General features: G+C 35.2%; 2 protein-coding genes across 2 annotated transcripts; one reads left to right on the top strand and one right to left on the bottom strand.

Annotated features, from left to right (window-relative positions):
• The first annotated feature begins 935 nt into the window (after positions 1–935).
• LOC143620149 (dehydrogenase FPY6-like) lies at positions 936–7,327 on the top strand. The gene is made up of 12 exons (XM_077091901.1): positions 936–1,138; positions 1,242–1,382; positions 2,247–2,295; positions 2,421–2,438; positions 2,535–2,650; positions 2,729–2,842; positions 4,419–4,469; positions 4,560–4,648; positions 4,753–4,813; positions 4,907–4,984; positions 5,060–5,170; positions 6,856–7,327. The coding sequence occupies exons 1-12, from the start codon at positions 1,013–1,015 to the stop codon at positions 6,982–6,984; spliced, it is 1,083 nt and encodes a 360-aa protein (XP_076948016.1). The 5' UTR covers positions 936–1,012; the 3' UTR covers positions 6,985–7,327.
• Positions 7,328–7,868: 541 nt separating this feature from the next.
• On the bottom strand, positions 7,869–10,886 carry LOC143620148 (uncharacterized). Its single transcript, XM_077091900.1, has 10 exons — positions 10,655–10,886; positions 10,507–10,572; positions 9,599–9,679; positions 9,464–9,517; positions 9,317–9,385; positions 9,160–9,222; positions 9,010–9,092; positions 8,855–8,920; positions 8,202–8,273; positions 7,869–8,049 (listed from the first exon to the last, which is right to left on the bottom strand). The coding sequence occupies exons 1-9, from the start codon at positions 10,865–10,867 to the stop codon at positions 8,231–8,233; spliced, it is 738 nt and encodes a 245-aa protein (XP_076948015.1). The 5' UTR covers positions 10,868–10,886; the 3' UTR covers positions 7,869–8,049; positions 8,202–8,230.
• Between the last annotated feature and the right edge of the window lie 3,520 nt (positions 10,887–14,406).

Genomic DNA, 14,406 nt, shown 5'->3' with positions numbered 1-14,406 from the left:
CCAAGTGGAAAGCACAAAACTAATAGGTAAACATAGAGTAATTTATTTAGTTCATATTATTTACTATTTACTATAAACAACTAATAAATTGCAACCGTCACATTGGAAGTAGTGGTGCTTTGCACACTTGTCAAAACCCTATAGGTATTTCTTATGAACAATGTAGAATTGTGAGTAAACGGTAACTTACAAATTAATATATATATATATATATATATATATATATATAATTACAAACTTTAGTTCATTAGACTTTTGTCAAGTTTTCTGAGTATACTTTTCGGTCTCTCAACCTAGTTTCACATATTTACTAATTGATCCATCAGCTTTGGTAACGAAACTTTTGTCCTTTTAACTCACATCTTTACTTTTTAGCCCCTCATATTTGATAATGAAACCTTTTGCACAATATTTTTACCATAACGAATCAAACCAATACCAACCGACTCTCCACTACGTATCCGGCGCAATGTGAGACCTTTTGAATATGCAATGCATTTAACCTGTTCCAGAGCAACGGGTGGGTAAAAAACTTGCGTAAATTACTTTTTAAGATAGAGGTGCACAACCAAAACGGTCAACCGGCTCCTAACCGATTCCTACCCAAAATCCTAACCGGTTAGTATCGATCCACCATTAACCAGTTTATACCCGCTTCTAACCTTCGGTTGGAAACCAGTTTATATTATCGATCTCCAAAACCGGTTACAAACCAGTTAACCGAACCCGTTATTTGGTTTTTTATTAGTTTTTAAGCGCCATTTTTGCGGTTATTTACCGGTTTACTGTTCGGTTATACCCGAAACCGGTTATACCGGGTAGGAGTTTCTTGTCTCGAAACCGGTTAGCACCCGAGTAGATTAACCGGTCTAACATATTATTTTACCGTTGACCACTAACCTGAGAACCGGTCTGTGCACCTCTACACATGTAACTAACTACGGGCTACTGATCTAGTGATCCTGTTCTCCATCTTGAATTCACGCACAATTCACCGTCAATAATATTAATAATGGCTCAAAATCCACCTCAGATCGCCATTATCGGTGCCGGAATATTCGTCAAATCTCAATACCTCCCGAGACTAGCTGAGATCTCGGACCTCGTGGTTGTTAAAGCTATCTGGAGTCGATCTGAGGTATTATTATTTATTTCAAACTAAACTAGCGTAATTTAATCGATTCAGTGTGTAGAATTGTAGTGTGTTGTTTGATTTAGTGATTAATAATAAATTTGTGTAGAAATCGTCACGCGAGGCTTCGGACATTGCTCGGAAGGTGTTTCCGAATGTGGAGTGTAAGTTCGGAGATGACGGACTTGATGATATTATTTCGGATCCGGATATTGTTGGAGTCGTTGTTGCTCTTGCTGGCCAATTTCAGGTTCATTTCTGTGTAATTTGTAGGATGATGATTGACATTTCACATCAATACTGTTTTAGTTTATACTAATTGCCATCTGTATTTAGGGCCGTAAATGTCCGATGTTCGGCCCGAAGTTCATTTATGTTCTTTCGTTTGATAAATAAATGAACGAACATGAACAAGGAATTTTGTTCCAACTAACTAAATGAACGAACACGAACAGAGGCCATGTTAGTCCATTTATGTCCGTGATGTGTTTGTCACATTTATGTTCGTTAGTGTTTGTTTGTTATAGGTTTTTAACTTTTAGTGACTTTTCTAATCTTATCGTATAGATTTAAGCAAAGTTATTATTAACTATACAACAAAAATATTTATATAAGTATTATGTGATTAATTTATGTGTAAAATTAACATATGAATAAGAATGTTAAAAAAAACACCAATGCAAACTTGGTAGCCGGACCAAACCGTTGACACCGACCTTTCTAGGTTAGCCAAATCAAATGGAACATTGTTTGTGTTCATTAGTGTTAGTGAACCGTTCACGAACACGTTCATTTCCTTAATGAACAAACTCGAACACGAACAAGAAGCTTTGTTCGGTTAGCTTTTCGTAAACCATCCGCTTGTTCGATGAAAGCTAAGAACATGAACACGGCCTTGTTCGCTTTAATTTGGTTTGGTTTGGTTCGGTTCGATTCGTTTACAGCCCTATCTGTATTAGAACAACTAACAAAAATTTTGCCATTATACTAGCACCATCTCTAAGTTAGAATCCATTCTTTTGGAGTTACCTTTATAATTTCAAAATTAACAAAGCAGAACCGGTGATTATTAAAGTTCCAACTCAAAATGATCAAATGCTACTGTTACGTGCAGGTGGATATGTCACTAAAGCTTCTGAAGGCTGGAAAGCATGTTCTTCAAGGTAACCTAAATTCAACTCAAGCAAATAATTAGTTATTTCTATTCATTTTGCATGGAATAAACTTATATCTTCTTTCTTTTGCTTCCTTGCATGTTTTTTCTTTCACTGAAATGTTGGCTCTGAAGAGAAACCAGCTGCTGCATGTAAGTGAGATCCTGTTAAAGCAATTATGCTGAATGATATTAATAATAATTTAATACACTTTAACTTTATTTATTCTATTATGATTTCATCTGCAGCTATAAGTGAGGCAGAAACTGCATTATCAGGCTATAATTCTCTTTGCAACAATCAATCTGCTAAAAAAATATGGGCTGTCGCAGAAAATTACAGATTTGAGCCTGCTTTTGTAGAGGTACTTTGATCTTGAACTTTTGGTTTTCACTTGTATCATTGAGATCTTGCTAGAGAAACTTTATTTTTTACTTAACAGAGCAGAAAGTTGGTGTCTGAAATTGGAGATATGATGAGTGTGCAAGTACTCATAGAAGGCTCAATGAACAGTTCAAATCCTTACTTCTCAAGTTCATGGAGGCGCAATTTTACTGTAAGACATTAACCTTTGTATGTGGTAACTTTATTTAGAAACTCTACAAATCATATTACTAAGCAAATAGTCATACTGGTCATTGGTGAAGTTAAATGAACTGTTTTTTTTTTTTTGTTTATTGTCAGTTCAAAATTTTAGTAGGTTATGTACAGGGGGTGGTTTTCTTGTTTTAAATATGTAAAACTTGGGAAACTTTGACTGAAATGAAACGGAGTTCTAAATTACCAAGTTACAAATTATGACCAATATTAGCAATCAGTCTCATTGTAACTCGTTTTACCCGTAAATTGCCTGATATAAGCAGTTGATGCCATGTCAGCTTGCGAATCAGATGGCACATATGAAAAAATGCTTTTGAAAAAAAAGTTGTGTATTTACCTATACTCTAAAATGACAAATAAGATCACATCTACCAGTAAGATGTCGTTATTTGCAATTGGTATAAAATCAGTTAAAAAGATGTAAGTTGATTTCTATTATGTGCACAATTCAAAGTTAGTTGCTAAAAACAGGAAATATGTAAGCTCATTTCTGTATGATGTAGTTTGACTTCATAACTTGTTCTATAGGTTTTTATTAGTGCGTATGTGTTTTGATTGATGTGCAGAAAGTGGGTAACTTTTAGAAATTTTGTATTGCCTACAAAAGAATTGTTTTATGAAATCAAATGCAATTTTGCATCAGCTATAAGAATTTTGTATTGCGTACAAAAGAATTGTTTTACACATAGCTATAAGGCTATGTGTAGTGGAGGGGCTACAAATGGGGGGCGAATTGTGACACGTGGCGCCAGTCAGCAAATGGGGCGAATTTGTTTTTGGGGTGTAATGGTGTAGGGGCTACAAGTTGGGCCCACAGTATCCTTTTTTATTATTTTCTTTTTATAATTAAACTAATCACATAAAAACCAATTTCTTCAAATAATTAAATAAAAATGCATTAAAATTAAAAAGAAATACAAAAAAAATACATAACTAAAATTATAAAAAAAACATATAGCTCGGTTGGCGTACATGTTTAGGTTCGGGTCGGGAAATTGAAACGGATAGCGCGGTTGGTTTAGGTTCATCGGGTTCCATTGTAAGTTCACGTTCGGATGGTTTTGCGAACCATGATGTTGACCGAAAGGAGGGAATGGGTGGTTCGGTTGGTTCGGTTTGTTTCTAGGATTCATTTTGCATATACATATATATACACACACACAACATATATACATATACATATATATATCACACACACAACATATATACATATACATATACACATATATACACACACATACATATAATATAATAATAATATTTCTTCTTCTTCCACGGCGATAAAAACACCCCGCCCCCGCCCCTTTTCGCCCAAAAATCGCCCGGGGGGCAGTGTTCGCGCCCCTTCGCGCCCAAATTCACGCCCCATTACACATAGCCTAAGGACAGAAAAATAGTCTAATAACCCCTTCAAATAATGCTTAATAGAAAGTTTCTGATAATAAAAATGCACATGCCTATATATAAAATTTTGATATTGATGGAACACATTATATTTCCAATTATACTCTCTATCTCTACATGTGTGGCAGGGAGGATTCATTCTAGACATGGGTGTACATTACATTGCAGGCTTAAGAATGGTATTTTTATCCTAACTATAAAATACTAAACATAAATAAAAGGAAAAAGATATATATATATATATCAACACTAACATGAATATATGTCAGCTTGTTGGATGTGAGGTTGCTTCAGTGTCAGCTATGACATCTCATGTGGATACAACCCTACCTCCACCAGATACCATTTCATCTTTATTGTAAGTTAACACTCATAAAACACACACCCTTCTTTTATCATTTCCATTTTTCCTTTGAAATTTGATTTTAAAATGACATTTTTTTTTCTTTTTTGCATTTCTAGTCAACTTGAGAACGGATGTTCTGGAGTATATGTAATGTTGGTGTCCTCAAAATCACCAAAGGTTACAAATTCTTACGTTTTTTGTTATTTATTTTGTTATCTATGAATTGAATGTAAAATGTAATTCAGATTATTTTCCGTGTATATATTACAGATTATATGGCGAGTTGTTGGTTTAAATGGGACCGTGCAAGTTGAGAGAGGAAACAAAGACGGACAACATGGTTACGTGGTAATGCAGAATCGTCTAATTTTTGCAGTGTACAATTTTTATATAATATTAATTATTAATTTAAACTTTGCACAGGTTACACTGTTTAATGCCAATAAGGAAACAAAGAGCACTTTCTATCCATTCAGTGGGGTCACTGAAGAGCTCAAAGCTTTTCTAAGTGACATCTCAAGGGCCTCTCTTCAGGTATTATATATATGATTATGTATGTATATGTGTGTGTATACACACACACACACAGTGGCGGCCCAACCATTTTAGTGGCCTAAAGCGAATAAAAAATTTGAGGCCTTTTACAAAAATAAAAAAAATAATAAAAAAATTGGTATTGTAATTTTCATTTGTTTTATTAATTCTGCTTCACAGTTAATAAAATAAATACGTTAGATATAAAAACGATTCATTTTCATTTCTCTAGATTTGTTTCTTAAAAGAAACCAACCAAAATATAAATTTGTTGAAACACGACATTAAGGTAACTTGATTGGACGATATTCAAAAACATCTTGTGCACAACATCATACACATTGGACATTTTCAACATAGGCATTTACAATTATAATGTTCATATATCATCTTAGTTTTAAGAGAAATAGACATTGCATTTTAGCTTCTAGAGTCGAAACATTTTTTTTTACAATTGAAAACTATATATTATGTATGCTTAAGTTATTATAAAAAAATAACTTGAAATGCTTTATAATCCTTTATTTTGAAAGAAAGAAAAAACAATTGCAATTAGAACACAAGAAAATATTTGATCTCTTTAATTTTGGATTACAGGCACTACTATTTCTAGTTTTCTACCCCTCATGGTAAGATAAAAAAATATAAAAGAAAAAGAAACTTTTTATAGTGAAGATGGGATTCGATAGTAGGTCCTCCACAACACAAGCATGGAACTTTACCACTGAACTAGAGCAGCCAAACTTAGCATTATATTTAAATTATATTTTTATATTAATAATAAAGATAAATATTTTAAAAATTGAGGCCTCAAAAACTTGGAGGCCCAAAGCCTTAGCTTGGGCTTCTTCTACATACGGGCGGCCCTGCACACACATACCTGTAAACAAACCAAACGTGCAGTTAATGGAAAGTTTGTTTATGTTAACACAGCAAGTATTTTGTTCATTTGAGTTAAAAGAACGAACATCAGCACATGTCTCGTTCGTTTGTATATTCATGAAAAAAAATTTAGGTCCATTACAGTTTACTCTAGTTTTATGAAATTAAAATATCACCCATTGCAATTTAGATTGGTTTTATCAATTTTTAAGGCCCTACAGATTGTTGTTCATGTTTACTTTTAATTCGTGTTCGCTCAGTTAGGCAATTAGTTCTTTTATGTTCATTTACATTCGTGAACTGTTCATTTTCTTATGAACGAACACTAACAAGAAAACTTCTTTCGGTCTAATTGTTCGTGTTCAATCATTTGTTCGGTTTATAAGCGTACTCTATACGTGTTTGTTTGTTTTGTTTACAAGCCTATACACATATACATGTATCGAATTTTTGCAAGTATCTATTTCAACTAGAGGTGAAAAGATGGGCTGGTTGGAAAACGGGTCGAAACAGGTGTTAGTCAAAATGAGTCATTTTAGCATGGGTCAAAACAGAGCGGGCGGGTTGAACTTGACCATTTTTAAAGTATTTATAACTAGTCAATGTATTAATGATCAAAAACAGTATTATTACTCTTAACACACTCTAAATCTCTGAATAAAAACGCTTTAGGATGTTGTAAGCATTAAAAGTAAGCTTTGGACTGTTTTTAACTCGTTCAACCCTTATGTATAATACTTGTTTATGTAATATTTGTATATGTGTATATGTATATGTATAATATGTTAGAAACTTGTGTGCAGAATAGTAATGACATTGAAGCTGAAGCTCGGTGTTCATATGCTGAAGGTGCACGAGATGTTGCGGTTTTGGATGCCATGCTAGAATCTGGGACGAAACAAGGAGCCTTTGTCAAGGTCAAAAATTTTTAACTTTTTTAGAATGGCAAATATTACCATCTCAAAAGTAAACAGAATAGACTTTGATTCATGATTATTCTTGTATTTTGTTGAAATATAGCGGACTAATAAACTGAAATTTGAACAAAAGAGACGAAATATTTTGAGGTGGTGATTCTATTCTCCTTTTTTATGTTGGGACATCCATATATTCTTTCGGTTTTACACTCTTTTCAGATGTTTTATTAAAAACCACATAGCTTCTGACAAGAAACTAGAGCCAAAATATAAAGTGCAGTACACCATTATCTACTAGGGGTACTATTTCGAATCAAATTTAAATTACACTAGTTACGCCAAGTTTTTTGCTTTGGATTTATTTTTAACCCGCCAAAACCCCAGAGCTATTTTAAAGGCGAAAACAGCTATTTAAAGGCGAAAACACCATAAACTGCATGGTTTTTGAACTATTGACATTTATGATAAAGGGAAGATACATTACCGTCACACCATGTGCATTACGAAAAAGCTAATATTGTTTAGTACATTTACTATACAAAATGAAAGAGTAATATCTCTGTATAAATTTAGATAGTTTTTTTTTTCTTTTTTGCAAGTCATAATTTCTGAATTAAAATATGCAATTTGCAATATTTGAACACAACAACATATGCAATTTCTGATACAGCATAGACACCTTATCACCGGATCAAATACCCGACTCGACCACATGAAAAATTTGTCACCGGATATTAATAAACCAAATAACCCAAAAAGAAATTTGAACCCACAAAAAGAAAAGAAAAGAAATTAAGGCCATGCAAATGACTCTCATGCAGAATCTACCCCCCCCCCCCCCCTCCTTTTACGGATGTAAAACTTCAAACACAAACAAATGCAAAATAAAATGTACTAGTTCAATAAATGAATATATAACCAACACATATGTTTTAAACATTTGAGTTATCAATCACAAAGTAACTTGTACTAGGGGTACTACTACAAGTCTTCCCCTCTCTTTGGGCATTTTTGAACAATATTAATTCATCAAATGAAATTTTGTACCTATACACCATTTATCTACCCAACATCTCAAGGCTACAATGAAACAAAAGAATCAAATGAGTTAAACTAGCAGATTTAACTAAAAAGGAAAACCCGTAAAATAGGATAAGGTAAAATCACCTTTTAAATCGCTTGCTTTAAATAAATAAAAAGGTTACAACATGTAAAATAAACCTAATGTGTACCTTCATTACATTGCACAATATGTCCCGACTTAAACATTTCCCCCGGGATGCCATTTTATGCTGCATCCAACGCTGTCAAGAAGAGTAAATTTTGAAAATATTGGTTGATTACACAAATGGTTCTCGTGGTTTGACAACATTGTAAGTTTGGTCTCCAGATTTAAAAACTGCAAACTTAGACCAAACATTTGTGAGAGGGCTGCAAGTTTAGTCCGCACGGTTAACCCATTTGGTTTTTAATGGCGAAGTATGGCATGTGCCCTTCAAGTGAAGGTAATTGTGTCATTATAATAAAATCCTCTTGCAATTTTCAAACACCAAAATTCCTAAAGTCTACTTCATCACCTTCGATTAGTGCATAATCGAAAGTGATGACTGATGAAGTCGACTTACGAGTTCTGGAGTTTGAAAGTGTATTTTGTTCAGGTTTCGAATTTGAAAAGACACAATTACCCTCACATGAATAACACATGACATCACTTTTCCATTAAAGCCTAATCATGATTTACAGCAGGGACTATATTTGCAACGCTCTCAAATATGTTTAGACGAAATTTGCAATATGGTCAAGCCACATGAATAATTTGTGCAATATTTTCAAACAGAAATGAAACATATGTGACAACCACAAAGTCAACAACATATACAGATACCTTGGTTTTTGATTTGTGGGTACTGGTTGTCCACTAAGAACACAATCTATTGCCAAGTTCAAGTCCCTACAATATACAGAACCGTTTATTCTAAGAGAAACATAACTAAATAATATAGAAGATTATCAATTATCGTTCTAAAAGACGTAACCGACCTCCCCGTGACACTAACATTATTACTCGGTCGAGAATCATCAAACTGACCGTGATAAACGAGTTCAAAAGGTCGACGCCCATCCTGCAACCAACCCGTGCTCGGTTATGATCATAATTAATTTTTCAGAGGCTATTGTTAATTATTGTACCTTTTTAAATAGGAAAAACTCAGGTGTGCAAACTGCTCCATAATCTCTTGCAACATTTTGTGACTGCTCGCTTATAAGTATATATAAAATCATGTACATACCTCAAAGATATATAAATGTATGTATGAAATTATTATACAAAGAATAATTGGCATACATGATCATATAGGTATGGGAATGGATAATTAAAATTTCTTGCATCTTCCGCCATGAAAACCGGTCCATCCTGCCATAGAAATGATCGTTTTTCATATGAAAATCAAACTGATATGTTTCAAAAATGGCAAACTGAAGTGAACCGAACCTGCGGGTGAGTAACTATGGAGTTTGATGATATTGCAACAACTGCAAGTCCTTTCTGTTTCGTAGAACAAAGAGTCTACATTGTTAAATATGCAAGGTCACAGTACTTAACGAAAACGTATAGTTTGCAACCTACCTTCACGTAGAAGTTTGTAAGCTTCACAATGTCCTTTTTCAAGTGCTTAACAAAGGGACAGTGATTGCAAATGAACATAACCTGCCAAAGATGTCATAACCTATAACTATGCTCATCCGTTCAGCGGTTCAGGTAAAGGTGCAAACGAACCAAGTGCAAGCAAACTCGACTCGTTGCTCGGTTCATTTTGAGTTTTTTGTCTAAAGTTCGAGCTCGGCCAGTGACTCGTTATTTCAAGCTCTAGCTTGACTCATTTGTTATTTATTTATTAATTAATTTATATACACTTTAACTTTGTTTTTATATATTTTTAATTATATTTTTATATATATATAATATTTAGTTAGTTTTATCATAATTTTATATGTAATAAATATTATAATATAGATAAAGGATAGAATACAATAATCCTTAACGTACAAAAATACCTATATTCACGCAATTGATCCATGAAATCACATCTCAACATCGCAGAATCATCAATACATACCCAATTAATCATTGATTCACCAAAAAAAAACAGATTTGGATCTTTAATCGATCATTTTTTTAGTTTTCTTCACGAAACCTGTTTTGAGCGTATTATGATTTTACCTTGTTTTTGCCTTTGAGCGTTTTGTTTTTGCCTTGAGCGTGATTCGCATACGTTTTGTACGTTAAGGATTATTGTACGATAACCTGACTCTTATCATATAATTAGACATTTATTACATTAAATAATGATTATATAAATAATAGGCTTGATCATTTACTAAAGGAGTTTATTTTAAGGCTCGAAGTCGTTTAAGCTTGCCTAGAATCTAAACCAAACAGGAATATGTAAGACATTTGGTGAATGAATATTATAATTTATAAAACTGAGTATCATGAATAATTATTTATTTATTTATATATAATTTGCGTAGTACCAGTAATGCAGGATAAGATTGGAAGTCGTCTAATTTCCACACAGTTCCGGTGAGTGGCTCCTCCAGCTGTCACCAAGTTAATAAATAAATAATCCGCCATTAATAATAACAATAAATTGAATCATAATCAAATAATAATACTGATAACCTGAAAATCTGGAGCTCTGGCACCTAGGGAAACGCCTTTGGATTCGATTCTTGCAGCACGAACCACAAGTACTTTTCTTCTTGATGATGATAATGCGCCTCGATTATTCCTCAGCCGGTACACCACCACCGGAGAAACGGAGGTCACAAGTCTGCTAGCACTTGGCGCCACTAAACAACTACCTGCAGCTAAAGTAGTAGTAATGGACGCCATTGTTGCTCCCGTGGGTTGGTTGCTTGGTTGTATTTACTTGGTTCCCGTTTATCCGGAATCACGAGGGTATACTCGTCCTTTTAACTATATACAATCATTTTATTTTATTTGGGGGCAATTAGACCATGTGTAGCCATAACTCTCCACCTCCAGTCATTATACGTTATGTGGCGTCCAGTCAGAGTTATTGTTTTTTACAAAAACAGGGTGTAGTCATAACTCTCCACCCCCAGGCGTTATGCGCCATGTGACGCCCAGTCACTTTTACACTTTTTGTTTTTTTTTAAATTTTTTAATAAGAATAATCAAATAACAATAATATTGTATTAAATAAAAGTTACATTAATCCTACCCGGATATTGCCAATAGCTGATTTTTCAAAACCCGATCATACCCAAACCCGGATATTTGAAAAACCCGATTTGTACACCTCTAGTGAGTACTATGAGACTACGAGTCAAACAAAAATAAGGCCATATAAGCCCAAACTAACACACTAAATACCGGCCCATAAAAAACCATTCATTACATACTTACATATACCAATCAAAACCCTAAAACCACACCATATGTATATCACCAGCAGCCATGGCAACACCACCACCAAACTCCGTCCAATGCTTCGGCCGTGGCAACCAGAAAACCAGCCAAACTCCGTCCAATGCTCCGTCCAACACCACAAAAACCATGGCAACCAGAAAACCGCCGTGGTCGTAACCCACTGCAAGGTAATATATAACGGCTCATTTTTTGATATTGGAGCCAATTCTCGCGTTGTATATATAACGTAGCCAAAAAAAATTACAAAACGCAGGGGGGGTTGTACCCCCCGCGTTATCCTCCAAAACGCAGGTGGCAACGTTGCCACTACGGACGGTCTTATAACACGAAAAAGATAAATGATCCGATACATTTTTTTAACCATTTATTTTAATTTTTAAAAACCCTAAATTAATTTCTCTGTCTAATGATCTCCTCTGTGTGAACCATTATCAGAAAAACGATCTCTACTGAATCCATCTCCACATCCACGGCGCCGACTGTCCTTTAACAGTTGTGTCACCACAAGAGCATAATTATCTGACGTAACACACAGTAGAAAGAAAACCCGGGTGGGCTCGGCATACGAACTAACGCTGTGTTCCCGAGTCTCATTTAAAGATGGCAGAGGAGGGAAATGAGAAGAAAAGGTTAAGGAATCATGTTTCAGATATTTTTTAAATAGAGCAGGGGAGAAAGAAGACAAAATGCTAGAAAATTTAAGTCCATACTCATTATTTCAAATTGAACGGATTACAAGAGAAAATGGGTGTGTATTATATTAACTGCCTATTAACTCCTAAATTTTCTTTCTGTTCCTTACATTTTCATTAAACTCAACATCAAATGAAGTAACACATTTTCATCCCCCTTTCTTTCTTTTTTATTTCAATCCTCTCTTTCTTTTCTCTCATTAAATAAAACTCAGGAACTAACATTCTCGTAAAACCTAGTTTTAATCCTTCATTATTATACTTCACTAAAAATAATACAAGAGAGGATTAAACTCGAGTCCCCACTAAAGAAGTAAGACAAATAAATATTCAGTCTGCATTAAATTAGAAAATACATACTAGTAATTATCTATTTAAAAATGTTTAGCAAGTGTTTAAATAGAAGCAAAAATCTAGTTGAATTGTTGAATTATTATATTATTTTGTTAAAACTCGTCGGCCACTTGAAATTGTCTTTTGACCCTCACCAAAATCCATCTTCCAATCGATTCTGGCGCAGATGCTTTATACACGCACATAATCCAAATGCTCCTCCGCATCTTCCATTCATTCACTCATTTCTAATTATTAATATTATTCCCAACCTATTTTCCATCCCCTTATCCATAGCATGGGGTTTCAATTATCCTTCATTATTATTATATGTTTTTGAAGCTGATTGATTGATCCCAGGTATCCGTTTCTACATCCCACCCATTTCTTCGGTTTTCTCAATCATTCTTTGTAACCATCGTTATTCGACGTTTCCGGAGAATATTAATAATAAATTAACCTTTTTTTTATTCCAATTTGATCAGTTTATTGAACCTTGAAGAAGCGTGTATCGACTTACTTGTATACGATCAACGTTCCTCGGGTACGAGTGTGCTATATCACCGATGGTTTTCCGAGATACGAGTTCTTCCACGCCGAATGTGCATTTGCTCGGGTTGAGCTTCATGTTTACTTCCTTTAGGCGTCGAAGGGTTTCTTCGATGTCTTTGAGCATTTGTTTTTCCTCCCTGCTTTTAATCACCAAATCATCAACGTAGACTTCTAAGTTTTTTCCAATCTGCTCGTTGAAAATTGCATCCATGAGTCTTTGGTAAGTGGCTCCTGCATTCTTCAAACCAAAGGGCATTTTTGTGTAACAGAAAACACCCTTGTCAGTTCTGAAAGCAGTCTTGTCTTCATCCTGTGGTGCCATTTAAATTTGGCGATAGCCCTTATAGGCATCCAAGAAACATTTGAGCTTAAATGGCACCACAGAGTCCACCTTCATGTCAATGTTTGGGAGGGGGTAACAATCTTTTGGACACGCCTTGTTGAGGTCCTTGAAATCAATGCACATTCTCCATGACCCATTGCTCTTCTTTACCATCACATGATTGGCTACCCATGTTTGATATCGTATTGGGCGAATGATATTCGCGCGCAGTAGATCTTCTACTTGCTTATTCATGGCCTTTGTCTTCTCGTCTCCCATGACTCTTTTCTTTTGAGCAATTGGCTCCACGGACTTGAATGTGTTGAGAGAGTGCTGCGCCAGGTCTCGCGGAACCCCAGTCATATCAGAATGTTGCCACGCGAAGACTGACATATGCGTTGTGAGCAATCTTTTCATTCTCACTCTTGTGTCATATGATATCGTAGCTCCGATTGTGATTGTTTGTTCTGGGAATTTTGGGTTGAGAATCCATTCCTCTGGCGCGTTGTTTGCCACTAGAAGCTTCATTCTCCCCTCTCGAGGTATACTTATTACTGTGCATAAATGATCTCGGTACACAAATGTTACTCCTGTCGGTGTTGGGACCCCCAACGCGCCATGCGCTGGTGACGGTATGGCGTTGAATTGGGCAATCGTTCCTCTACCCAAGATCATACTATGGCATGAAGTGGTGGGCAAGACCAGGAAGTTGACAATTTCAGCTGGCTTGTATCTGACCTACGGGGTGAATAATTTCGTTTGAGACACCCGAGATTGGTGCACTCACAACTTCGAGCCTTGCTTGGTCTGCTGGATCCAACTTCCTGAAACATTGCTCATACATGATGTCTGACTCACTACCGGTGTCTACCAGGACTCTTGACACTTCATAATGAGCGATGTGTGCAGTGATGACTAGAGGACTGCTGATAGACGGGCCTTCTCTGATTCTTGGAAAGATTACTTGTTGCTCGCGCCAATCCCCTTGGATTTGCGCTTCTCTTCCTCGATCCTTGCCCTTGCCTTCTTCCTTCAGCTACACAGATTCTTTTGAATTTTTTACTGGCTGAGGCTCCGTC

This window comes from Bidens hawaiensis, unplaced genomic scaffold (genome assembly GCF_021521415.1).
Source record: "Bidens hawaiensis isolate Kalapana, Puna unplaced genomic scaffold, B.hawaiensis_p1.1 tig00002553_1, whole genome shotgun sequence".
NCBI lineage: Eukaryota > Viridiplantae > Streptophyta > Magnoliopsida > Asterales > Asteraceae > Bidens > Bidens hawaiensis.
This window is presented reverse-complemented; position numbering and strand designations above follow the sequence as displayed.